General features: G+C 40.7%; 1 protein-coding gene and 1 long non-coding RNA gene across 3 annotated transcripts in view; one reads left to right on the forward strand and one right to left on the reverse strand.

Annotated features, from left to right (window-relative positions):
- The window catches only part of bcr (BCR activator of RhoGEF and GTPase), an 86,198-nt gene that overhangs the window by 27,485 nt on the left and 30,753 nt on the right, over nucleotides 1-27,960 (forward strand). The window contains exon 2 of the mRNA XM_026174075.2: nucleotides 24,778-24,962. Coding sequence (XP_026029860.2) covers nucleotides 24,778-24,962 — 185 coding nt within the window. The remainder of the gene's footprint in view (nucleotides 1-24,777; nucleotides 24,963-27,960) is intronic.
- LOC145430045 (uncharacterized) lies at nucleotides 24,610-25,748 on the reverse strand. Of its 2 annotated transcripts, none has more exons than XR_013910430.1 (2): nucleotides 25,352-25,748; nucleotides 24,610-25,073 (listed from the first exon to the last, which is right to left on the reverse strand). It is a non-coding gene; the product is annotated as an uncharacterized LOC145430045 (long non-coding RNA). The 2 variants fall into 2 exon arrangements; XR_013910431.1 differs by having other exon boundaries at nucleotides 24,610-24,986; nucleotides 25,352-25,710.

Below are 27,960 nucleotides of genomic sequence, written 5' to 3' on the forward strand. Positions count from 1 at the left end.
CTTTTGGTGTGCACTTGGAATATTACTGGACCTGTGATATCCCAACTCCACTTCTTAGACAGTGCTAATGGTTAAACTGGGTCACTCGAAGGTCTTTTCCCATCTTTTGGTTTACTATTACTTGTTGTCACTGGAGTGTGGTGAGGCCCCGCTGCCCTTTGTCCCACTCATCAGTGAATAATGGTCTCTCTCTCTTCAATCCTTTCTTCAACCTTTCTTCAAGTTGACTCGGGGTTGCCAAAGGCTCATGACGTTGTGCTAAAAGGCTACTTACTCTGCCCAGTGCAGCCGGTGATTATGTGAGATCATTCAAATGTTAAGCTGAGTGCTCTTACAACAGTGTGTTAACTCGCGTGAGACTGTCTGTTTACTTGTGTGTTTATATTTCAGATTTGCTGCCATGATTTTGAAGAGTGAATGTTTTCCTAATCGACACAAAAACCTCCATTTACTTAATTTGCTTGAAGATTGTGCTTAAATATAGTTCTGAGACTCTGTTTCATGTTTATTTATGTGCTTACTTTAGGACACTTATCCCACACCTATCCATATAAACAGCATATAATGGTATACAAAGTAGTTTAGCTAGTGTCACATCAGTTTTTTTCTATAACATTAATAAAGTTTTAAAGGAGATTTACAAAATGTAATATTACTTTTTGGACAAAGCCAGCCAATACTGTTAATAAATACATTTAATTATAACCTAGATATAAAAATATAAGAAACTAGGTAGCTGCCTCATAATTGTGTGCCTAAGCCATAGACTGTATATAAAAGATGGGCTCCTTATTTTGTGGATAGCAGTTTTGAAGCTTTGAGTTCTGCTTTAGAGCATAATACACCAAAATGTCCTGGCTGGTTCCTGGACGTTGCTAGTTGCTGGAAGAAATGTTGTATTTAAAAAAAAGGCCTCTACCTCACATTGACTGCACCTCACAGGGTGGTACTAAAATAGGAAAAAGTGTGACGTGAAATGGAAACAGAGGACTTTTGCCTTCAAAATAAAAGTTGTGCCTCAGCGGTGCAGCCATTTTGAAAAGAGGAAACTTTTACTTTAAAGGTGAAAAACAAAAAGGGGTGTTTTTTTTGTTTTTACATTTGAATGCATTTGCATATTTTGTCATTATTCCTAGCAGAGACCACATTCATTGTAAAACATAATACAGCAACTGGTTTAACCAGCTTGGAGGGATAAAGAAAATACAAATATGGTGGGTTAAACAGATAAATGTTACTTTGCTACTCTCATACACTGTTTTGGAACTTTTCAGTTAAACAAAATAAAATTGATGGCTGTCTACACGGCTGATCTGAAGAAATCCTTCATGATGATTTGTTATGCTTTTAATTTATTTATTTTTCTGTCCTGCTGTGTACTGCTGTAGTGGAAACTACCTCTTTGAGATTGAAGTGTTACTCAGAAAAACCACAAGTATAAATACTACTTGTCCTTGCAGTTCTGTAACTAATTTAGGTTAATTGTTTCCATGCTCTCTCTTGCTTCCCTACATGTGCAGAGCCTTTGCAGAGCCTCTCTGACAAGTGTAATGACACACACACACACACACACACACACACACACACACACACACACACACGCACGCCTTTGTGTGAGAATTTGTGCCTGACCCAAATCCTGCACAATGTCTGAGTAGGAGGGTGGGACAGGAGGTGTGAGTGTGAGGGGTCCTGGCCTCTGTAGCCCACTGATATCCTAACAGTAGCTTAGTGACATCTCTGCTTAGTGTCAGCGGATAAGCCTCCTTTAGTGCTATAAGAAGGTTAGAATTTTGGCCCAAATTGGAACACAATAGGCAGCGTATATGGTTTAGTTTTAGATGTAATCATTGCTTTCATTTAAACAAAACTTAACACAAACATCATCACTAAGTTCTTTTTGGGGGGGTTTCACAGAGGTAATTTGTGTTTTATGTCTGTCTGTATTTATGTGTGGCCCTATTTGCCACCTCAGTCGGTTTGATATAGAGAGTTTGTGACGGTGCTGTCAGCAGTCTTTGTGTGTCTCTCTTTGTCTAATCCTCCTGTCTGTGCTCAGTCTATGTTTAAGCTTTTGTTGTTCTTCATTGGATCATTTCGACAAGGATTTCAGTCGCCTGGTGTTTGACTGGTCTATTATGCATAATTAGAAACAGGTTTGCAAATCATTCACATTCACACAACAGAGCAAAAGTGGTCACTTTGTGTTGTTTGACTTTGCATTCATTTGCAGGGAGGTAACAACGGTAATAGTTTCCGTATTATCGTTCTAGTCTTTAAAGACACTAATTGTAACAGATGATATTTGTGTTTCAGTTCAAGTCATTTTAATGTATAGGAGTGTAGTGCCTTACTAGCGTAGAATTTGAGATATTTGAGTTCTGCTGTAAACAGAAATGCAGTCTAAGGATCTAAATGTTGTCTTTTTTTTTTAGCATATCTTCAGCTCCTGTTGTGCTGCTAGGAATGCTTTTGTGTTAGCTTCATTTTTATGAAATAAATTGTTGATTTTTGGAGCTTTTCTTGGTTGATGTGCACATCAAACAAATCATCCTGAACTAGAAAGACTCATAGACATGACTTGATCTTGTAGCAACAAAGACAGAAAGTTGTCAAGAGCTTCACGAAACATGAAAACAATTACTCTCTCTTAAACATTTCAACACCCAGAAAGTTAAGAGATTAAATCTGTTTTTGTGGCTGCAGTTGTGGTTCTTGTTTGTTGGATTTTCTGTGTGTAGGAGTACTATTAACTCAGACACTGCAAATCTTATGACTCATTCTATCTGTCTGGTGAGGATTTATCTTTCTGGCTGTAAAAACATTGTATACCCAGTTATGGAGCTCTGTGATGTGGATAAAATTAATATTAACAGATAATATTAAATCTACAGTGTGGGACTATGGTGTGGCACCTTCTCTGGTAGAGGTGGGAATCACCATACATCCCTCGGTACGATATTATCACAATACTTAACGCACGATACGATATTATTGCAATTTTTTAAAAATATTTTGCGATATTCAGATTCTCTACATAAAGGTAAACTTTATCAATATTCATTTTATCTAATATCAAAGTCTCACACTCCAACTTAACTGAATGCAACCATCTGGTACAATTATAGCTATTCTGAACTATGCAATTTATGAAAACTATGCAGCCCCTTCAGCAACTGAAGAATTTGAAAGTAAATTAAAACAAAATATAATTTTACATTAAATAAAAAAGTTTTAAACTTAATTAAAATAAAACATTTCTTAAATTAAAATAAGTAAACTGTCATGTTTATTGCTGCCAAAAAAAAAGTTAAACACATTTGGACAACGAAGGAATATCAGGATTCTTGCTCAGAAAAAGGATCAACATGCTCTGACTTCAGACTTACTTTGTATAAGTAAGTGTGGCATTTACTGCATATTAAACTCCTACAATATAAAAAAAACTATATGAAAATATATAGTAGTGTACTAATTTAAACAGGTTTTCATGAAAACTAAACATGTGTTTGAATTCTCCTTAACAAACAAAGCAAAAGGACTTGCAGTCAGCACTATATTGTCTGGGGACTCTCTGCTGCCTGACTGCCTGGCTGCAGTGAGCCTCGTGTGTGTGTGTGTGTGTGTGTGTGTATGTGTGTGTGTGTGTGTGTGCGTACATGTGCTGACAATGTTTGTTTAAGCAGCATGAACACTCATTAAAATGAACAAAGCTAACTGCGGTTAGTAAGTCAGAGGATAAATCCTATAAACAAACAAAAAAAGCATGCACATGTTAAATGTGACACTCACAGATGGCTTCACATATATTTGAAGACAAGATTGCACCCGCTTCTGTCATCTAACTTCTTCTCCTCTTTCTTTCCACCATTCTGACGCTTTGCTGGGCAGATTAGTGAAGCGCGCAGATGCCCTTATGGGAATTGTTGCATTTGTAGCTCTGCAGAGGAGAACCTCTGGGAGACTCGAGTTTTAATTTGATTTTTGTTCTTGAGGTCACAGCTCTATTTTGAGCCAATTTCCAACTTTTTTTGGGGGGGGGGATGCATACAATTTTTGGCTTGGACTTGCTGAGCTGAGCAAACAGACAAAATTTTTTATATTTCTTCCATGCACTACAGAATAATATAGCTGGTTTGCAGGTGGAGTGCATTAGTATCTTTATACAAGTTTGTGCAGATCCAATGGATCATTTGTCAAATGAAAAATGTGACAAACATGAGACTTGTTTTACTTGTTTTTACCATCTGCAGGTGAACCATGAGAGCAGTTTTGAACCCGAAGGACAAAGCTGAGTGAGAGTGCAACCAAAGACAGAGTGTCGTGTAATAACAATAAATCTACTCTTCCTCTGTTGCTGTAAAGTGATATCTGATTATATTATTTTAATTACACATTAAACAAACTGCAACTGTTATAAATCAGACAAGAGATTTGTTTTTATAGCTCCAGCCTCATGAGAAAAGAGGCCAAAAATACTCCAATGGTGTTGTGTCCTCTTCTCTCCCCCACTCTGCACTGTTCCCCAGAGTGTTTGTGGATTTTGTTTGTTAACCTTGTGCATCAGCCTGTATCCATGTGTGGTTATCGTGCCTACGTGTCATGCAGTTTAAATGTGAGTCTGTGTGTTTGGATCATAAGGAGTATTGTCAATAGCTTGTCAAGCACTTTGAGTTGCAGTAACCTGAATAAAAGGTCATCTGGAATAAAATAACTGATTTATAGGAATCAGAAAACGTTGTATGGTCACTAAGGATGGGTCTTCCTAGAAAGGATAGTGAGTAATTGCTAAAAGTTTCTGGCTGTTGCCAGGTGAAATTGGTTGGAAAGAGGGTGTTGCAGTACAAAAACCTCCTTTTGATTGCTTTGATAGCAGATTGCCTCAGTCACCTGCGGTTTGCATAGAAGACATTGTCTTATAAAACACTGACCAGTAAATTAAATATGATGCTAGCGTGTGTTGCACTTTTCACAGTTTCACTGACACTCAACTAGCAGTTGCCAAAGTCACCATCTTCCATGCAAGCTACAGGCGACCCTGCGTGACCGTACCTATGCAGCAGCCTTAAACAGCCTCTCACCACATTTTTCCCTGGCAAGCAGGGGTTGCAAGGGGGCTGCCCATTGCTTTGCAGGCATATGTGACTGGAGCTTCAAGGAATCTCTTCTTTAACCAAAGTATTCAGTGATTCAGAATTTACAAGAAGAGTTCAGGGAGTATTTCCCATCTGTTAATAAATTTTGAACCAGAATCATATGCAAGGCTGCACAGCATCATAGATTATCCAAACAACAGATAGTTGGACAGAATTAATAATGAGAGATCACATGGAGAAATGAACATGATTATTGAGATAGAGAAATTAATGTATTTGGCGATTATACTCTGATGACCCATCATGGTAGAATGGAACCCCAACGGTGATAGGATTAGGAAAGGACACCCCCCCCCCCCCCCCCCCCAGAGTCTAGACTCCGGAGGTGGTGAAGATGAAGACTGAGGCTTGAGTAGAGCTCTGGCTGAGGTGTCTGAGGTGGAGATGGGGAGGAGGTGGGTGGCACGAGAGTCTGAAAGGGAGAATGACAGCGAACACAGATTTAAACCATGTGGAGTGGAGGCCGATTGGCTTAACGAAAGTGGTCGTGAAGATAATTGGACTAGAGAAACGATGTCAGTATTGGGTTTGACAGCATGAGAAAGTGGTAGACATCACTGATTTTCAGTGCATTATCAACCAAAGCTCATGAGGTCACTGTGACTGGGCCTATACTATCCGATTTCCACTGGGAACTATTCACCTTTTCTTTGAAGATTGCCCCACCACACACTGATCTGACAAGAACTCATGTAGTTGTGGTAGATTTGTGACATGCTAGCTTTACCTCCCTTTTCCCTTATTTTCTAAAGGAGTTACAACCAGAACTTTTTGATAGCTGCAATTATCTTTGGCTTTGCAGGTTTCTCCTTTAAGTACATTACCTTAATCTTTCTCTGTTTGATGCCTGCTAGTCAGTAGTGCATTCTGCTTTTGTTTTCCTTGTTTATTACTTGTTAAAAAATAGCTTCTGACTGAATTACTGCAACCTAGAAGCACCACTAGAGGATTTGATCAAACGTAGTGTCACATTGATATTTTTACAGGAGTTTCAGTCGGGAATTAATTACTTGCTGTTATTAAAAAGGCCAAAAAGTAAAAATTTATAGTGAAAAAGTGAGATTGAAAGAAAAACATATCTCATGGTAATGATGAAAAGTTGTTTAAAAGACAAAAGTCATTGAAATGAAATCTGTATCGTGAAAATAGGAGACCCAGGATAGCAAGCTATAATTTCATGTAGGGCTGTTGGAGCGTTGGAGTGCGACCAGATTTGCCAGACCACCTTCAGAGCTGGTTTGAACGAGATCTCAGCCTCATTCACCCAGAAATAAGCCTCTCTGTGTTTGTAAGTGTGTGCACATGCGTGTTACTGGGTGTGTATGACTGGTAAATTTACTCAAGTGTATTTCTGCTTTACACATCAGCACTAAATATACCCTTTGCTATGTATACTTAACTGTTTTTCTTCTGTCGCACAACTTTTTGTAAGCTAAATGGTGCTAAAGCTAAATCAAGGGTTTTCAGACAGGAAATGTTTAAATTCAAGGGCAACAGGACATTTTGGGGCTTTTGTTTTAGGAAGCTGTTTACAGTTTGCTGTGCTGCACATTTCGAGGGCCTGTAGCTGCGCTTATCTCACATACGCTCCCAAAATGGCGAGACAGGCTTGATTCATCGTTACACCTCCAAGCAATGGTGACAAAAATGACTCCTTTGTTCGTCTACTGTAGCGACACACTCGCTGTCTCTTTTTCCATCGCTGACTGCTTTCCTTTTTTGGTCATATAGAGTTTAATGTTGTGGTAGAAAACACGCACATCTGGGCTGATGTGTACATACTACAGTTGCGTGAAAATATGCTTCAGTGTTGATAGATGGCATTCATGTGTCCTTGCGGTGTATTCTGCTCTATATGAGGTCATGTTTGCCCAGGCATGTGTGTGTGTGTGGCTCCCTTGCCATGCCCTTGGTGTGTAATAGGCATGTCGACAGCAGATCTTTGCACATCTGTCTGGTGGTTGAGAAACATTACAGTGCTGATGTGCACCATTTCAACCCACAGCAGCCCCACCCCCCACCTGCTTTGCCCTCCCAGTCACACACACACACACACACACACACACACACACACACACACACACACACACACACACACACACACACACACACACACAAGAAGAGGTCGTTTCCACAGAATTTGAGGACACCGACACTCCATGGGGAAATTTTCTTTGTCTGAATGAGTACAAGAACCTGCTGTGCTTTTATTATGTCATCATCTTATGTCTCCATGCTTTAGGCCCTAAAGCTAAAGTTAGAATTGTTTCAAAAGTAAAGCACAAAGTAAACACAAAGTCTGTATCAAATCTGTTTAGTGTGACTACCACTGATCTTCAAAACTGGAGCATTTCTGGGTGCTGGCTTAGCTCAGTGCGTTGAGCAGGCAACTACATGCCATACGGCTGAGACTGGCCCTTGGCCCTTTGCTTCATGTCTTCCCCCTTCTCTCTCTGCCCCCGCTTTCCTGTTCTGTCTTAACTGTGTCTGTCAAATAAAGATGAAAAAGGCCCCCCAAAAATAGAGCATTTCTACTGGGTACACCTGACAGTTAGGATCCAAACATTTAGGAAACCTGCTGCAGTTTTTCTGTGGATTGTGGTCTGTCTCATGGTGTAAATGCGGACTTATTGGCTTGCCTCTATTAACCCTAAGCACAAAGAAGCAGCACTTTTAGCAAGAAAAGGTAACTCGTGATATCTTAGGCAGCCAAACTGACTTAACATACTCTGCAGCTCTGTCACTGGAAATAGTCATTTGACATACGTCAAATTACCATTTACGAAACTGCAGCTTCAATAAGATGTGTCCATTGCTGTGGTGTGAACGACCTTTCACCAAACCCTGGCCTCTGGGATGGAAAAGAAACAGTCACCAATAAGCAGCGTGGTACAAAAGAAGGAATTGGAACCTATGCGTTATTCACCTCAGCGAATATGTGACAATGTACTGTAGTTTCTTTTTTAGGGTGTGTTATTATTAATAATACTGCCTGCTGTGTCATTAACTGTACTAACTGTAAGTCCAAGAAGTCTGTGCTCCAACTCTCAGACTGAAACTGTAGTGTGTTTGTGTTTGCACCAAACTTCACACTTTCTGTGTAATGTATTCATTTAGCAAGCTAGATAGCAAGCTAATTACACTTACTGCCTAGCTGATGACTTAGCAATCCACCTTCTCATTCAAACATTCAAATATCGTCATTTCTGACTCTGTAAAATCAACATGAAATGTGAAATGCTCATGTTGATGCTTCAGAAAACATGCTTCATATGTAGTCTATGCTTCCCTGTCATGTGTTAATGCAGATTTTTAACAAGGTCCCTGCTTATTTGAGTCAAAAGTCCAGCAAAACCAACATTCGCTCAGCTGCCTGTTGGACCTGATGCTTCAAAAGTGCTTATATGCTTCTTTGCTGTCTCATAATGTACTGAAGTTAAATGACACCCGTGGGTGTACACCCGTGCATACATATGAGGCACTACAATCTGCAGTGCCTTGCTCTCCCCTGCTTGTAGTGTTGTGTTACATAAGCAGGCTAATGTTACCCCAGCAGGCCGTGTAACTGGCACCTCAATATCAGTCATTACCCCAGAGAGAGAAGGGCGAGATGAAAGGGGAGGAGAGCAATGAAAAGATTAGTAGAAAGTTTTAGACATGAGGGGAAGAGGGCTGAGAAATAAAGGGATGTGGCTGAAAAGGTAGATGAGTGAGCGAAGAGAGTGAAGCTGGTGAAGAATCAGTAGGTCAGGTGAAGATACAGACTTATACAGTTTTGAGTGACACTCAGCTGCTCTTGTAGTCATGTTTCACTGACGGCTTGTAGCCTTGATCTGGCTTTGTAAAAGCTTCTAATTTCCATCTAGCATTGAAACACAGAAAAGCCTTCAACGCCTCAGATCCGTGTCTTGCATGCACTCCATGCCCATCTGAGTTTTTCCTTTCCTATCGCATTCTTTTAACCCAAATTTAATATATCATTCCTCCCTCGAGGCGCCAGAGAATAAAGACTCTAATTCTTACTGCCTCGCTCGCTGTCTCACAAAGTAGATGATGCTTTTCAGAGGCTCTTCTCATCTCTTCTCGCTGTTTTTTCCTCCTTTGAATTTTTCGGTGGAGTTGTGTTCCCAGTTTGTGACAAGCCTAATGCTTGTGATCATTTCTGTGGAGACAGTTTGTGTTGGACTTGTTCGCTATGTAACGCTAACCACTTTTAGTAAGCAGAACATACTAACAGCAAAATAATTGATTGGTCTTCAGGACTGAAGAAGTCACTTGGATGAGTGACGAAACGTTTCTCCCACTCGGTACATCCAGATGAACAGAATCAACCCTTTGGGATTTACTTACCTGGATGATTGAGCATCAAGACATTCATGCTGAATGCACGTGCTTGGCCTTTATGTTTTAAAATATTAAATATTGCACAAAGCAATATTTAATGCATACATGTGTCCTGGCTTCCCTATTTTGAGGATATTTCCTATATTTGCTCATGCTTATGGATGAGTTTATGAATACTGTCAGTATATTAAAGTTATGTTCCTGTGGGAGAATAGTGGAAGGCACTGTCCTTAACCCCTGTGTGGCCCTGGGACCATAAATGGTCCCAGGGCCACACAGGGGTTAATTTCACCTCTGGAAAGCAGGAATAGAAGCACACGAAGACTTACACAGGCCTGTCCAGATTTTCCTGTGCTACTCTTCGTCTTGTTGTCAGCAGTAAAGGGTCAAGGCTGAGCATTTGGGGTAAATGTATGGTAGAATTTATGCGTTAAAGTCAGGAGGTTTGCTTTGGTTCAGCCTGCCTGTTCATCATATCACAGTGCAGCCATGAATATACAATAAAATGCAATACAGTTGGCAGGGCAGGCTTGCTGTTGTTGGTGTTAGCATCAAATGTATCTGGGGAAATTTAACAAAACATCCTTTATTAGATCTGAAGAGACATGTTTAATGCTGTTAGCTATCATTGAAGTGTTTTTAAGCTTTAGAAGACAATCATCGCTTTGTCCTGATAGGGACGATTCTGTAGTCCTTTAGGTTATTGATGAGCTCTAGCCCCGAGATGTATGGAGGGGAATCAAATAGCAAACTGGTTACTCATCACTGAGTCCCTTAGGACACAGTGGTGAGCTAAGCCCCTAACTTTCAAGAGATAGCAGCCGCCAGACAGCCGGAGCAACACAGATAATTGAAATGACTTTCTGTATAGACTTTCTTTTATCTCCCTTATTATTCACTGTCCTCATTTTGTGAAAATGAGCACTCGTATGTTCACACGAAAAAAAAAAGTCTTAGACTGAGTCTACTGTGGGTTTTAGAAAGTGTGTTTATGCTCCACTATCAAATGGGTGTGTGTTTGAAAGGGCATTGTGTGTGTGTGTGTGTGTGTGTGTGTGTGTGTGTGTGTGTGTGTGTGTGTGTGTGTGTGTGTGTGTGTGTGTGTTTTAGAGTGATCATGGGAATGTGTGAGTGCTGGATTCAGGTAATTAATGCTGGGACGCTTGAATCTGGCAGACAGTCAGACGGGCGCAGTGCCAATGTAAAGAGGGGGGAAGGATAGTAAAGGGGGTGGAGGAGAAGATTAGAGCAGAACTGATACAGGCCACGGAAATTTAGTTGCAACTAGGTTAGGTGAGAAACACTGTTAATGGATGTAAAATGACAGCTAACCATGTGGCGCGTTGCCGTCTTTTTCCTCCTCTTTGTGGAAATAAGACTTATTTGATAGATTGGGGTGTGTTAGATCCATGTGTGAGTAAGAAAAAAAATGTCCCTGAGCCACTGTCTGTTATAATAGGATTAGAAAAAAAATATTTAGCTATAATATTTTGTAAGTAGTATGAATAAAAGCCTCTTGTGCATCCTGACAGATTACATAATCACAAATGAAATTCCCTTCCTGTTAGCTGTGGTAACCCAGGCAACAGTTCCCCTGGAGACAGGCTTTGGCAAATCTCTGTGGTCTGTTTAGAAAGTTCTAACGCATGTCCCCCAGAACAGCTCTGGCATAAAGCAGCATTTATTGCCCCAAGCGGTGATGTTGCTGCGGCTTGTGTTTGACCAGAGATTAGGAAGACTGGAGCCTTTTGTGTTCGTTCTGCTGTTTGCCGATGATAAGCTCCGCTGCAGGCCCTATTGTTTGAGTCAGAAGCTGAGGGACAGGGACCAGGGTTGAAGTAAACTGAGTGTTAGCCCTTGTGGGTTGGTCTTAGGTTGGAGATAATAAACATATATTATTAATTAATGATTTTCCCCTTACTACAGTGTGATGGGGGGGTAATCACCAACCCATCAAACTGTGTGATTAGACAGGAAATATATTGGGCTAGAGATTTTGTTGTTCACAATATGTATAATGGTCAGATGTCATGTTTAATTATTAAAATGACTGGCTCTAAGGGCGTTGCATTGGCTATATGGCGCTAACTGCTGAGTTGCAGAAGTGCAGTTGTCTGGCACGCACGCCTGATGTGAGGAGCTGATTTGGTTTCTTAGAGACAATCACAGCAGCAGCAGGAGGATAACACCACCTCTGTTACAGGACTCTGGGAATTGTAATGATGTGAATGACATGACAAAGAGATGTAAACATACAGCATTCACTGAATGTGGACTTGCTCTGTGAAATGTGTGCAAAGTGAAGTAGAATGGCTGGACAAACATTTTAGCCACACTCCTAATTTGTAAAAGTGGCATTCCCAGATATTTCACATGGAAAAAAGTACTGATGAACCTATACATTACACCTATAGAAGCTGCTCAGCCATGGAAACCCATGCCATGAAGCTCCTGGCACAGGTTTTTGGTGCTGATGTTAATGGCAAGGAGGTGTGGAGCTCAGTCCAGAGCACTGGTGACCTTTTTACAGTATGTGCCTCAGCATTTGGTTAGAGCACTCATGGTTGAGTTGCTTTGGTTCCTAAACACTTTCCCTTTGCAATAATAACACTTACCCTGATCATGGAATATCTCTGAGGTTGGGATGTCACAATACTGGTGGAATTACACTATTCTCAATATCCACTTCAACACCAAAACAAAATAATCATCCCATGTACTTAAACATAAACTTCTTTATTGAAAAGACATTTTAAAACGCCGACATGACTGCAGGTCATTTATTTAAAATGTTAAGACACAGAATGAAGTGTTAGGATGGTTGCTGAGTAGACTGCTGTTACATTATGTTAATATAAGAATTTAATGTTAGCTATTGGAAACATTTAGGCTATGGGACAAAGCTGATTTCTCAACGGCACCACCAAAACAGGTACATGGATTTCAGGATCACATAAGAGGATAACAGCTTGGATGCTGTTAATATAAACTGAAACTTACTCAACTTCAATTGAGTGGTGTTTTTTGGCGCTTTTCTGTCCTATATATAGCTTTCCCTGCATAATTGAACCAACAAATAATTTATGTGTTTACATCGCTTTACGTGCAGAAAATCAGCAAGTGTCATCTGCTACAGCTGGCTGAAGCTTTTGTGGTATCTGCTCTGCTTCTACACTGAGATTCTCATTAAACAGTGCACACCATAATCCCATTATAAAAATCACAATCAATTCAGACTGCTTGTAGGATACTAACATACCATTTTTAGTGTTATAGTATTAATCTGTTAGTCTGATCAGCCATTGCACTGTTATGCTGTTACTCTGAAAAATAATGAGATGTCTGCTAAGCATCTGCTTGTCAGACGTGTTATCTATCTTCATTTGTGCCCTGTCGTTGATAGATTATTGTTCATTCATTTTCTGCTAACTGTCAGCATAGTGTGTTATTTCAAAAATCTAGTGAAAGTCAGAGTGGAGAAATCATGTGGTACGTATTTTAGGCATTAAAATTTGTTTACAGTGGACGAAGTACAACAAATCTTTCCTCAGATTCCCTTCAGTCTGGGCTTAAACAAAGCAACGTTAACGGGGGGGATTTCTTACACTGACATAAAGCTTGAGGCTTCAGGGTGAAATCAATAGAGTGATGAGCTTTAGAAAATGTTGTGTATGGACAGCAACTTAAAAAATGTCAATTACAGAGGAGTAGCTGACCTTTATTTATTTATTTATTTATTTTTAGCTTTTTTATATACTCCTGTTGCAAAAATGTCACACCTGGACAACAGATCTGCTCAGCATTATAGGAGCATATTTCTCTTTAAAGACTGTCTGCAACACCACATTCAGTGCTTTCATTATTTCATGAAATGAGTGAGGTCCAATAGCTGATAAAGTCCATTGTGAGCTTTCTAGCTGGTGGTTTTATTGATTGGAAAAGTAATATTTTTTGGTAATTGGTTTTCAGCTTTTTTCCCTCGAGGCATACGCACAGAAACACGCAGTAAAAAAAAAAAAAAGAAAAAGAAAAGAAAAACAGGCGACCTTTGTCCCCATTCTCCTACTGCGGTAACCTTTAACCTTTGCCTTCAGCTTCCAGCAACAGATACACAGAAACACCTGTGTTCCCAGTATACATATAGATATGTTGTACTTGTAATTGCTACACTGGTTACGTGGCTCTTTGGATGAGTTGATCAACAAAATTAATGATGTCACTGTTACCCTCAGTACTTTATACTCAGCGCTAATTAGCAAACAGCATGCTCTGACACTGATCTGCAGTGGCTTACATAAAAAGCACAATGTTAACACACTGCTAACAGCTTGATATCCTTGTGAAATGTTACATGGATGTGTGTAATGCGCTAAAATTAGCATTTAGCTGAACACATGTGCAGCATGTGCATAAGTGTACCCTCAGTGAGCTGCTAGTGTGTTTACTCATGGTTCTATTAGTTCAAGCTAAAGTGAAAGAAATCAGCTGACAGGCTGCATTTGCTCATCCGCCAGACCTGTAAGTTACCTCAGATGTAACAGTATTGGTGCACTTTCAGTAACAGTCAGGCTGAGATCAGTTTTTCTTATGCAAGGCACTTTCTGGTTCATTTTCAACCTCTGTATGGCATCGTTTTCGCTTCCTCTGCAGCTGCTGTGTGTGAAAGCAGCTTTTATTGAAATTTTATATTGAATATTTTCGTGAAACTATTACTTATTTGATGAAATCTTCACATCTTGGTTTAATGATGCAAGCACCCCAAGCTTAACACCCCTAAGAGACTTTAGAGCATTTTAAACACGCACATTACTTATGGCGGGCCGCAGAGTGATTTTTGGATATCAGTGGAGAGTGCCAGCTTTGCTGTAGACAAATTAATGAGGCTGCTCTCCGCCCACATGGAAACACACGCAATCACCACGGTGCTCATGATGCATTAAAGAGATTGTCAGAGAGCTAAGGTCTGCCCTCAAGATTTAACGCTGTGGCGAGATCGCAGGCTGGCTCCTGCAAAGGCCAACTTGGAAAGGAAATGAAAGGAAGCAGACAAACGCACAAATCAAGAGATTGTGAGGAAAGATGGTATGTAGCGTAAAGCCTCAACTAAAGATTAAGAATATGGACTTGTTATAATAACACATGGAAATACAAATAAATTAGCTCTACCTTAAAATTTCCTTAGTGTTCCCTTTCCCTTAACAACCTAAAGCCAGACCGTCTTTGCCAGTAGAAACCACTTTCTAATGAGCACCGTCCATATTCCAGAGTGGAGAAAGTAATTTAACATGCTGTATTATTCATCAGAGTCTCTGTGTGATTTTTGCAGCAATTTGAACACTTATTTCCCCCATAACGCTTCGGGGGTCGGAGTAATGAGTCTCTTTCCTAATGACTTTAGCGGTTGACGAGAAGGACGCGACAGGCGCTTATGGAATCAAAGGTTTGTCTGGCAGAATTAAGGGTAAGAGCGGTGTGTTCTGAGCGCGTGTCCACCGAGACAGGAGCGCGCTCTGCTCTGAAGTACTGTGTGATGAAAGGAAGTGGAGGCAGGAAGGAGAAAGAGAATTAGAAAGCTGGCGGGTACAGAGGAGATGTAAAAACCCACAGCACCGAGGGGAAGATGACAAAACTAACGAGACATGACAGACTCTGCGACTGACTCTGCATGATTGGTGGTGCGGTTTTATTTGTGTATGTGATCTCTTTTGTTGTGATTCTGTTTATTTTTGTGTTTAGGTCATTTCTTTCCGTACACTATATATCTTCAACCCGCCTACTTGTCAACTTGTCTGTCTCTTTTCATCTTCCTGTCTTCTTATCACATAATTTTCTATTGTATTGCTTGTCTCCCTGTTTGGGGCAGTGATGCAGCATCCATCCAAGCACGAGGCTTGTGAAACAAAGCATTCATTCAAAGCATCCTGAAGTTAGTCAATATACTGATGGGTACTTTAAAAACAAACAAATAAACAAATTACACAGTTCTTTTTTTTTAGGCAATAAATTGAAAAAATGAGCTGGATGTGGCAAATGTGATACAATTTAAAAGAAATTAATCATAGAAAATAAAAACACTGGCTTAATAAAGCTATAATAAAACATTTTCATCAGTGTGATGTCTGTTTTAAAACTATACTGTGTGTTGTGGTGTGTGTGTGTTACTGTTCTGTTCATGGTAAACTTTCAGTGGTGGTGCCGTAGTTACCGCTCTCAACCACCCTGCCAACCTGAATTGGCTAAGTGGCAAAAAATGGATGGTTGGAGAATATTCAGTAAAATATTTCTTTTTTTACTTTCTAGAGCCACTTTAGACACAATTTAAGGCATAATAGAGTAAAAAAAAACAACCTTTCTGACATTGTTTTGTTGGAGATTCCACTTTTTACATCGCGCCTGTGCCTGGTTCATGCTGCGCCATAACACCAATGTATCTGCGATGCCACAAAATCACAAACCTTACTCCTGTCAGCAGATAAATGTGCACACTGCTGTCAGATTCTGCAAACAGAAGGTTTGAACAGCAGGTGGGTGGAGCTGCTGTGCTCACAGCCTGAACTATGTGCATGAGATGATCAGTTTAAGGATATCAGAAGAAGAAAACGGTCTCAAAGTGAGCACTGGGAAAGTCATGTGTTACAAAATGATCTACATGTAAACACAAGTCAGTAACAAAGATAGTGTAAGTGCTGGCTTACATTTATTCTACCTTAAAACTGTGGTGTTGTGCTACTGTGTTACTGCTTGGGTCTGGTTTTCTCATTCTTGTTGTAGTGTATGGTGTTATCAATCCAAGGGCCAAAGAACTCTCTAAGGCCGTCAAGAAAAAAAGATTGTGCATGCCCATGAGTCTGGGAATGAATTTGAAAATATTTTTTTTAATTATAAATCATTATCTGTAAGGGAGGTAGCTTTCAAGGACTCCCGGTTAGTCCTGAACTAGCTACTCCAGCAGGGGCCCAGTTTGCCCAAGAAACAAATAGTCGTGGACCTCAGGAGTAATGTCTTCTGGGGAGACAGAGACAGAGCTGCTTTGCTGCAGTAACAGCAGACAGCTTTTCAGGAGCAGGAACTACCGACTGTGAAGCACAAAACGTTTTGAGCTGCTTTGCTGCCTCAGGGATTGGTCAGGTTTCAGGTATTGATTCAAGAAAAAAGCAACAGATTTTAAAATGCCTTATAATTTTTTTGAATGGTTAGTAAAAAAAAAAAAAAGGCCCACCTGTTGGTTTCACGATGTACCGTGTGGCAGGCAAAACAGTGTTAACAAACAACGTTCAGAAATACGCACAAGAAAACATGGCCAGGAAAACAAAATACTAGGAAATATGGTTTTATGATAAACGCAGCAAGGGAGAACAGCAAAGTGACAGAATAACAAAGGACAAGGTGAGGCTCAGATAACAAATGTACTAAGTAATGAAGCTAGAGGAAAACTGGTGGGAAACACAGCAGGAACAAATCAGGGGTAAGGAGACAAGGGAAGTTAAACTCAATAGAAGGCACATGAGATAAGACACTATCAAAATAAAACAGGAATTAAATAATGTGGGGCATTTTACACCAACAGAGAATAAACTGAAACTCCAAGAAGCAAAATAAGCAGTCGCCTCAAAACCCGGAAAACAAAAGAACTAAAATTGGGCTCGAAGGCTAAGAAACGAGAAGATCCAGAAGCTTCTAAACCGAGTACTCAAAACATCAACTGAGATTATAACCATAAAAAGCCAAAAAATAAACTTTGGGTAAGAGACTAAGGACAACAGCTTGGACTTCAAAAAGTCAGTATCTTGCAACTGAATATTTTTTGCATTGAAGAATCATCAAAATTTTACAGTATCAGACAGACTGTGGTCCCTGAGGAACACTAACGAGTACGTAACAGTAACTGAATAAGTTTTCATTGTGGAAGGTAAGGTGCTTCTCAAAATAGCCTCGTTTTCCATGGAGTTTGCCAGCAGTCGTTCAGTAAAAAAGGGAAATCCTCATGCTTTCTGTTTTATTCCTCAGGTTGCTGTTTTGCATAGGCTGTCTGTGATGCAGCTTGAAGGATTGCTGCAGGGTTTTTTTGCATTTTTTAATTTTGTAAAAAGTGACAGAATCCACTCCCAAATTTTGGGGCCTCTTTCCTAAATCACGATTCGTCTCTTGACCAAGTTTCATAAAATTCCGCTTGCTCACCGTGCGTAATCCCACAGACAAACAAACAGGCAAACAGCAGGGAAACCGTACCTCCGTGGAGGCAGCGGACTAACTGGTGAATGATAGCAATCTGGCATTTCGTCTCTGTGGCAGGGATTTGGAAAAACATTTGCATCTGTTTCCATGCGTAGTTTAGGAAAATACACAAACCACATAGCACAAACTGTAGCATTGTGAAGCCGCTCAGCACACAAGGCCCCACTTCATGCAGACATACTGTATATACAGATATCTTTGTTCCTCTACTCATCTTCTGGTATCCCTTCATCCACTGGTGTGATGTCAGGCCCCACTTTTCCTCTGTAAACATTTTTTTGCATCACAATTTTGTCTTTTATCCCTCTGTTCTGAAACAAAGGGATGATTACATCACTGCAGGCGGTGCTGTTAGTTTTTTTTAAAGGAGCTGTGTCTCTGGCTTGGCAATAGCACCAGTTTTATAACTGGAACCGGCTGCTGCTGCTGCTGCTGCTGGGTGGTTTCCACAGAGATTATCAATGGTGAGTCAAAAAGATTACCTCCAGCAAGCAAACTGGTTTGTTATAATTTCTTGACTAGAATATGTTAATACTGCCAGGAAGCAGGAAACAAGAAATTCACCAGCGGATATGCATCAGACGGCCGTGATTGCTGGTTCATTTGGGGAAATCATCTTTATAAGGAATTGAAAAAAAAAGAATAAAAGGGGAAAGTCGTGTCTTTATACTTGGCAATCTGAAATACAAAAATAAATGAATCATCAAAAGAGTTTCCTGGGACACATTGTCTCCACGGGAATGAATTCTGCAGCCAAATATTGTGTCTACTTTGGTTTTTACATGGCAGCCGAGACAGTCGTCTCTTTTTTCAGCAGTTCTTTTAGATGTGAGCAAAGTGCTCACTCTCCCGCATCTCCCGAGTAGCTAAAAGGAACCGAACATCCTGGTTATTTGTCTGAATTGGACATATTCAGGAGTAGAATCCAGCTGTGTGCAATTTATGACACTAAAGTCTCTCCTCTAATGACGAGATACTGACATTTATCAAATTAACTTCCGTCAAGCGGCTGTGCAGTTGTGGGAGGATTACGGTAGAAACGCTGTGTTCAAGTTCATTTGACGGCATGTCTGTCCCCTCCGGCTCTGCTGTAACCGAGGCTTCACTTTAATTTCCACAGCTTGCCACTTTTACTCGTCTACCAGCCCCCCCCTCACTTCTGTGCTAAATTGTCTCTAAATTGGATATTAAGGGGATGGAAGAACTCAGGGGAAGGGTTGCCCTCCACGTTTCTTTTCCTCCCTTTTAATATTCTTCTTTACAATATTACATATACACTGTATACATATTTGACTGTAATGAGAATTGCAGCATTATCCAAGAGACTGGGATGCATCTTATTTATCTCCAGTATCCAGATTTGGCCTATTCAATAAGCTTAGTCCTCCCAAATGCACCCTGCCCTAATAGCGCTCTGTATATGAATCACATTTGGATTGGGGAGCTTTGGGTGGGGGCATGAGACACACCCTTCGACCTTTGATTGCATTCTCCGCTTTGATCAAATAGCTGGGTAAAGAAAAAAGGCTCTGAGTGTTGTAGCGTAACATTAGCATCCTGTGGGGCCGGGTGGAGCTTAAAGGTGTCTGTGTGTGTGTGTGTTGAACCAGAAGTGGAGGTATAATGGTAGTTATAGGATGACAGACCTCGTCCCCAGGTCCAATAAAGGCGACAGCAGCCTGTGCAGATTTATAACTGCCTTCCTGAGTGAAAAGCGGGATGGGGGATGGAAAGGCAGCTCACTATCGAGGATATCTTATGCCTCCTTTGAGAGTCCCTCCCTTTCTCTCTTTAATTTCATGGCTCTCAGAGTGCTGTATTGTCTCTACCCCCTGTCTTCATCTTTTTTTAAAATCTCCTTTCTTTTTGTGTAATTTTTAGATCTATTTTTGCCTTAACTGTGGTCTTGTTTTTTCCCCCTTTGTTTTCTTTACTCTCGCCCCTCCTTTGCAGGGCTTTAGGCAACAAATGTTTCCTTTGTCTGTCAGCCACAGCTCTCTTTATTACTCAGCCAAGCCTTTTAATTCCTTGTATGTGTGAGACTGACTGGGGCAAATAAATGGCTAGCTTGTGTTTATGCTCCGACAGTATGACTAAATGTTGTATACAGTACAATATAGCTGAGACTAATGATGATGTTAATGATAGTGCAGAAAGAAGAAACACTGAGATGTGTAGCATAAACTAAGCACACCCTCTGTCAAGTGTAAGGTTTTAGCTGTCTATGTAACTAAGTACACCCCATTTTTCAGTGGCTTAGTATTTACCACTTTGAGGAGCAATACCTTTTGGACTTGCTTTAGCTTTTTGGAAAATGGGCTCACATTTGGCTCTAATATACTTTGGTATACAGAGGAGTTTGACTCAATGAGTGCAAGTGCCCAGGTTCTGTGGCTGCAGGGAAAGCCCAAATCAACACCCCTCCAGCACTGTGCATGGCAGAGGGAGATGTTTGTGCTGATATGTTGTGTGTGGTGTACCATACGTCCGGCGCTGCATTATGACCAAACATCTCCACTTCGGTGTCGTCTGTCAAAAGGAAGTTGTTCCAAAAGTCATGTGGTTTGTTCATATGCATGTTTGCAAACCCAAGCAGTGCTGTCATGTTTTTGTTTTTTTCAGAGAGAAGACGCCTTTGCCTCGGCAACCTTTCCAAACCAGCCATACTTGTTCAGTCTTTTTCTAATGTTGCTGTCATGAAGTTTAACATTTAACATGGTAACCAAGGCCTGTACAGTCTGAGATGTAGCTCTTGGGTTTTTGCGGTTTTTCCAAATTTAACTGATATGAGTGACCAGAGTTTTTCAAGGCTGTTCGGAGGTATTTTTCATTTTCCAGCCTAAAAATATCAGCGAAAAGCAGGTTTTGTCTTAACACCTACTACTTCCTGCAGTAGGAAAAGCTAGTTTTAGTCTAAATAAGTATTGAGTAAGTTAAACTGCAGGTGCATTTTTTAATCAAAGGATTATTGAATCTTTTAAAATTAGTGACAAATAATAATGACCTTTGCTTCCTGATGCCATTTAGGATTTTCACAGAATTAAAGCTGGATGCATGATCCAAAAACAAAACAAAAAAGAATCCATCATATACACCACACAGGAGCTATATCGACTTAATAGCTGCGAACAGCTCCGATATACAGTATTCTGTTATACAGCACATCGCATCAACAGATATATCACATGACACCCTCATACCCCTGCCTGTGATGTTGTTTTGGAAAGGCCGCTGTGTTCCCATGGCAGCCTAGCACCAGTTATTCCCAGTACGATTGTAGTTTTCCACCTGCAGCAGGAAAAAGACCTGTTCCCCTCCCAAACACTGTTTCCATGTAAACATTTTGCAGGAATGTGTGTTCATGTGAGCATGTGTGTGCGTTCCATTTCTGTGGTTCAAAGCTGAAGTTTGGTTGTTCTGTTGTGCCTAAAGCTCCAGGTAGAAATCAATGGATTGTTTTTTGGCAAAAAATATATAGAAGGCAGTTTGTGTGTGTGTGTGTGTGTGTGTGTGTGTGTGTGTGTGTGTGTGTGTGTGTTTGTGCTCTTTAAGCATCGGTGCTCTCTGTCGTATTTTCAGTGTTACTTCTGTCCCGTTGGGGATGATTACAAGAGAGGAGGGGAAAGTGTAGGAGCTCAGAGCAAGAAGACGAGGGTGCTAATCTGTGAGCAGCATTAGGATGAAGAGGGTAGCTGTGGGGGCTGCACAACAAAACAAAACACTAGCTATCAGTTCACAAAAACACAAGACAAAAAAAACCCACAGTGTGAGAGATGCAGCCAAACAGAAAGTGACTCAAGGCAATGTTAGAAGCAGCGTCTTGGCTAAGATCAGGTCAGACGTGGGCAAAGAGAAGTGGTGTTTGAATACCACAGGCTATAGTGTCCCATTAACAGACTTGTAAAAACACAGTCCCTCCCCCAGTGGAAACTGCAGCTCATGCACATAAACACACATGTGCAGATTGCCGTTAAATATGATAAAGTGTTAAGATTGTTCAAAGGTCCAGGAACATTAGAGTAGGCGAGCCTGAGAGTAGGCTAGTAATTGTCTAATAAATCAAATGTGTTAGTAGTTTTTTTTCACTATATTATTAATCTTACACCTTTTTTAAAAGACAATTGCACATTTTCTGGATTGTCTTGGTGTATTTGTAAAAAAAAAAATCTGTTTAAAAAATAGAGCTATTTCGTTTTTGTCAGCACTTTTTAAAAAAACTCTTCATGTTGTATTTAGCGGTAAGTCGAACAAAATTCAACTGCGGATACAAATTTTAAATTCCGTGTGGGTGACACATGCTGAAGGTGAGACACGAATGAAAGACACAGTGAGAAAGTAACATCACATTTACAAGGATACAAATGAACATGATATATACATAGGAAAATTAAAAGAATTGAGATTCATGACATGTTTCATCTATATATATTTTTAAACGTATAGATGTTAAATAACTTGAGTAGTTTCTTACTCATTATTGTATCTTATATAAAAAAAAGAGCGATCGTGCCCTCCTAGCAAATTAAAGTATTTATCTAAGAGGCTCTGCAGCAAATATCACCTCTATACCTCCTGTCTTTGACTGACTTTAAGCACAGTGCTGTACTTACAATGGTCGCAGGACATTTTAAGATTGATGCTCACACTGAACTTGGAAAATCTCGATTTAAATTCATCGGTGCATGTAAATGGAACGAGCTACAAAAAAAACATGAAGCGGCATTCTCTGATTTCACTTCTCATTTTAAAAGGTTGAATCTGTTCATCAGCAACTGCTCTATCACATGTTTTTCTTCATTTGTAATTTGAGACTGTATGTATACTTTTGACCTTTTTGTGGATTAAAAGAAAAACAACTCAAAACAAATTTAAACCTGTGCACCAATTCTTGATTTTTTTTTTAATCCTTAAAGACGTATGCTGGCCTTCTGTCTAGTCAGAGTCAGAGTTACAGTGAGTCATACGCTTCCATATAGCTTTATTTGATCTAAATTGTTTATGACCGTGGTCTGTGTCTGTGCTCCTTTTCTAACCAGGAAGTGGTTTGTAGCCTGAAAGTTTTGTTTGGATGCTCAGCTGCCCTCAGGGCTGTGTGTGGGTGCTAAAGGCATTCACATGAATAGACACACTCTGCATGCTTCTAGTAAACGCATTAACCCAAAATGAGGTATCAAAAACAGAAAACTCTCACAGTTCTGCAAGTGTTCTGCAAGAACCAGCTGGAAGAATGATTTTGTGTAAATGTCAGCTTGTGATGTTAGGCCTCCTAACATGAATCAACAGAGGTGGGGCTAGAAAAAACACAGAAGAAGTCACAGCAGGATGGTACTCACTCATTTCCCACTCGGTGTTTTCATATCCGCACCCTGTATTTTTAGACAAACAATGAATCAGTTCTAAAAACATGCTTTTATGAAGGTTTTTACTGTGCAAAGCTGTCTGAAAAGATAAAGGACTCTAACGAGTTGTCGTAATTGTGAACAGCGCAGCATTTTTAGCTGGAGTCAGTGGAAGTTAAGAAATACAGTATTTCCAACAAGATACATGCAAGTGCTGCAAAAATAACAGCCACAGTGTATTTAAAAGCTGTATGTGAATGAAAAATGCTTATTACTCTACTAGGTTTGGGTTTCTGAAGGATTTGGCATTTGGGGCGAAGAAACTATTTTCACCAGACACAAACATGAAACCTTTATGTTGGTCTTTGCCTGGCTCAGTGCCACTGGACAAAGCAGGCCCAGTGGGCAGTGCTAACCCACAAGCAGCAGCGAGTACTTGGAGCAAATGGTGGGTGGGCTGAAGGTCATACGGGCTATGGACACACTGCCATTGTTCACTGCCCTGTGTGCTGGTATACGATTCACAGAATGCTATGAAAAGAGAGAGTAGGTGCATCGGAGATATCAGACAGTAAATACTCGATCAGATGTTAGCTGAACGTGTTTTAAAGCGATATAACTGATATGACTGAAGGATATGTGTGCATGTTTGTGACACTGCACAGTGGAGCAGCATGTTTTTGGTGTGAGTCAGCACTGTGTGAGGAGGCACAGCTAGCTCTGTGAGAAGTGCAGCTCTGTTGAATGTACAGTAGGAGTGGGAGGAGATGAGTAAAAAGCTCTTCTGTGACACTCAGGAGATGCATGATGTCTTCCCTTCAGCTGTTGCACACCACATTCCCCGAAGGGCTGACTGTACCTCTTCATCCTGGAAGAACTTTGATAAATGGAATCTACAACCTGAACTGCGCATGTATTTTCTCACTTAGAGGCTTTATAAAATGGGTCAGTTTGTTTGCATCCAACGTTCTGACCTTTGTTTCTTGTTAATTCTGTCTCTCCCACTCCTCTTTGCAAAGGCCAACACTCAGATCACAGGCAAAAGCACTTTGTGGCAGAGGCATTTATTCCTGCAGAGTGATAGCACCCGCTGTAGAAGCAGGTCAAGGGGAGGTTATTAAAATTTCCCTCGAGATGCTGCGCTCGGTGTTCAAATTATTTGCACCTTGACCCAGTTTATAGTTGGCCTTTTCAAGTGTTTTCTCTCCAAGCTTTAGGTTTTTGTGCGAATATATGTGAAGAAAGACGCAGGAGGGGGGAATTCGTTTTGTCTGCCTCACTTTCCAGAATTGCATTAATTAGTGACCCTGCCAGGCACATCTAGCGACTTTTGTCGTGATACTTAAGTACCAAGCAGAACACTTATTTGTAGTGGTATGAATTTAGTGATTAGAAGAGCAAAAAAATGTCTTAAAAAGATGGCTTCAATTGAGTTTAAAGGGAAGAGGCTGTTAACTGTACACTCTACATTTTATTTAACTGTTGTTTCAGCAGTCACAACTGTCAGTGACATGCTTAAGTACAGCAGTCAGACATCATTTAATCTGCGGTTTATTAGTAATCCAGTAATCAGCCAGCTTAAAGTACATTACAAGGAACTGCAGCACAGAAATTAAAAACATCACAAATCACAAAAATCTCAAGAAAATTCAACACTAACACAACACAACACTAACTTAAAGTTTGAATTTCTCCCATCACAGATGGTCACTTCACCGGGACCCCTCCCACATACGGTTACGACGCAGACCGAGCAGAGGAGCAGCGAAGGCACCACGACATCCTGCCGTACATCGATGACTCGCCGTCGTCATCTCCTCACCTCAGCTCCAAGAGCCGTAGCAGCCGGGACACTCTGTCCTCCGGATCGCTGGAGTCCTCCAAATCGGTCAGTATGACATCTGGGCGTGTCCTGTTGTTGACAAAGCAGACTTTGATGCTCACATCTAATCCAAATGCCAAGCTTTCTCACGTCTCCTCAAGTGATTCAGCAACTTAGCTGCAGACAGAGCAAAAACAAATCTCGCTGGTAAACTGTGCTCATTCTTGCATACATTATTTTTTTCCCATTGCAGAGCAGGAATTGGGCTAATCTATTCTTAGAACAATCCCATTCTGTCTAAAAGTCTTCAATTGAAAAACCATATCTGCTGTTTAAAGGAGATTGATAAGGGACATATCTCCTGCCTCATAGCTCCCGAAGCAGTCATCCAGTGAAGAAACCCATCCGCCTTAAGAGTCAGGGTTTTTTTCGTCTAGTGTATTAGGCAGAATTACCTATCACCTCAATCACCACATCGCTGCCTTCATCCTCTTACGCGACCTCCTTCCTCGTCTGCAGTGAAAACCAGTGATCTGTGACGTCTGCTCTTCAAAGGTTATAAGGGAGAGGATACATGTGTGCGCACACAGACACAGACTCCCAACCTGTTTTTCTTGTCATCTGTATTTATTCTATGTTATTTATATATGTTCTATGATGCAGTCCTCAGTGGAAGCAAAGGACTTTGTGTACCAAATGCTAGTATATACCAGATAAACATGTTGTAGCCATAGGTTCAATTACAATAGAGGGGTATCTTGGGAGAATATAATAAGCTAATGCTGCCTCTACCCCCTGTGCCCTTGGAGGAAGTAATTGCATCAGTGGTCATGAAGCTGTATCGGTTACTCTGCCCCTTCAATCTTTGCTCACTGTCTGTACTGGTGAGCAAGCGACTGTCAGACTGATTGATGGCTTGAAAATGTCAATAAACGTGCCCCTTGACTGCACCGACCTTTGACCTGTGAGGTTTAACACCCGGTGGTTTTAATTTGCGCACACATACTTAGCTTGCATTTGGACACATACAATCCTTCTGTTTGTATGGAAAAAAGAAATTCAACACTACATGCTTAGAGCCTGTAGATGCATCGTCTGATGGCTGGATAAATACATTATGCACTGTGGCAAATATCCATCAACAAATTCCCCACAGGCTTACAATCAATGTTCTCAAAATGGAGTTACCATCATCCTTGATTTGCCCTTGAACAATCTGTCTTCAAACGTCACCCCACTCTGCTTTTCTAATTGATGAGTCAGAGTCCAGGCAAGCTCTGATTGGCTCAGGGGGAACTGATGGTTTAGTGATGTCACTGTCATGAGTCATCACTTTCAGTAATTCTGCTGATTTAATTTAAGAGTGCTCTGGGCTCTTGTTCACTCACAATCTGGCTCTGCCCAGCACTTGAAAGGGAAAAGAGGGTCACTGATCAGAAGTTTGCTGAAAATTCAATAACATCCTTAAACTGTTTTACCAAAAACACTGACCACGTGTGCTATCTGTGTTTCTGCATGATCATAGTGTACTTTATGACATCTACAGAGTGAACCTACAGAGTTCACTCTGCTTAATTTCCCATCAAGTTTGTGGTAATGATGCGTTATTATGTCTGTATTTAATAGGAGAAATTTCAAGAGACTTATGCTGCGGTCACAAAACTGTTTGGAGATTGCAGCATGACCAAAATTACTGTGACCACGTACAATGAACTTGCAATCTTGTTGCTCGAGACCAAGACTGCGACCTTTTGCAGTCAGCTGCCATCTTTAAAGTAGCTTTACTGCTTCATGACGGTGATAAAATGACCAGTCTGTGATTGAATGGGGTCAAACTGGCAACTAACTGTCAATTAACTGTGATAAATCTGCACAAATCATAAATCAGTTTCTGTCTGCATACAAAGAAACACACATTAACTACTTACATTCAGATTCCAGCCACGACCTCATAGATTTGACTGCAAAATGACACAGGAACTTTCCAACCTTGCTTTTCTATAAAATATTTGGCTGGCGAGTCACCTGATCGCTGAAAATGAGTCGTGCTCACTGGAACAGACTGACTCAGATTGACTGCAATAAGTTAGGGAATAAATGCCAGTCTAAGTCTGATTATTTGTAGACAGGGTGCTTCCCACCAGCTGATCTATGCAGTCATCTTTTCATTGAAAATGAGTCACCCAGAGGTTGTGGGTGATAGACACTCAACCTCTGGATGGCCAATTAGTCTTACAGTTAGTTGCTGACAGGGAAAAAAAAGAAAATCAGTGCAGTCCCCAGGCAAACCCAGATTTTTCCTAGTTGTAAGGAAGTTTCCATATTTTTACTGTAGTGCGACAGAGCCTTCCAGCTGGATTCATAGTCCTGTGTTTGTTTGCAGAGCCCTCAGGCTACAGTTATCCAGGGAAGCCGTCGGTCATGCACGATAATGATTTGGGTCTTCTTCACAACTGGGGCCAGGCTAAGTGACTGACACCAGCGCAAACATGAACAAGAGTAGCTCCGTTAACCACATATTTCTATTCAAGTGGCGCGACACAGCGTCAGCACATACGCGTGGGTCTGGTGAGCAATGTGTAGCACCTCCGCAGTATCATGCTGGGGCCTGCTGCCAGATTTAAATTGAAGATGTTGCAGGTAATTGCTTGTGCTTTGACCTCCCCGTGGATCATCCTAGTTCATGAGCCCCTGTATATTAAAACAACTAACTCCTCTCTCTTATGGCCCACACTTAAGGTGTGCAGTAAGCTTTATTTTCTGCTCGATCAGCAGAAATACTCTAAATGAGCAGCATGCGCACCATCAGTGTGTGTCTTATCTGACTGAAGACCTACACCTCCACTACATAGCCGATGTGGCGCTAGGAGCCAATCGCGTTAGGCTTTTCAAAAAGCCAGGGATAGCAGAACAGGATGCTACACAGATTAGAAAATGAAAATTGAAAAGGGTTGATAAAATGTGGGGTTGTTGTTATCGCAGTCACTGTTGTCCGTCCCATCTGTGAGTCCACTAAATAAAAAGAAATAAAAAGAAACATGTTGCTAAACAAACCCAGTGTACA

This window comes from Astatotilapia calliptera, chromosome 7, assembly GCF_964374335.1.
Source record: "Astatotilapia calliptera chromosome 7, fAstCal68.1, whole genome shotgun sequence".
Lineage (NCBI taxonomy): Eukaryota > Metazoa > Chordata > Actinopteri > Cichliformes > Cichlidae > Astatotilapia > Astatotilapia calliptera.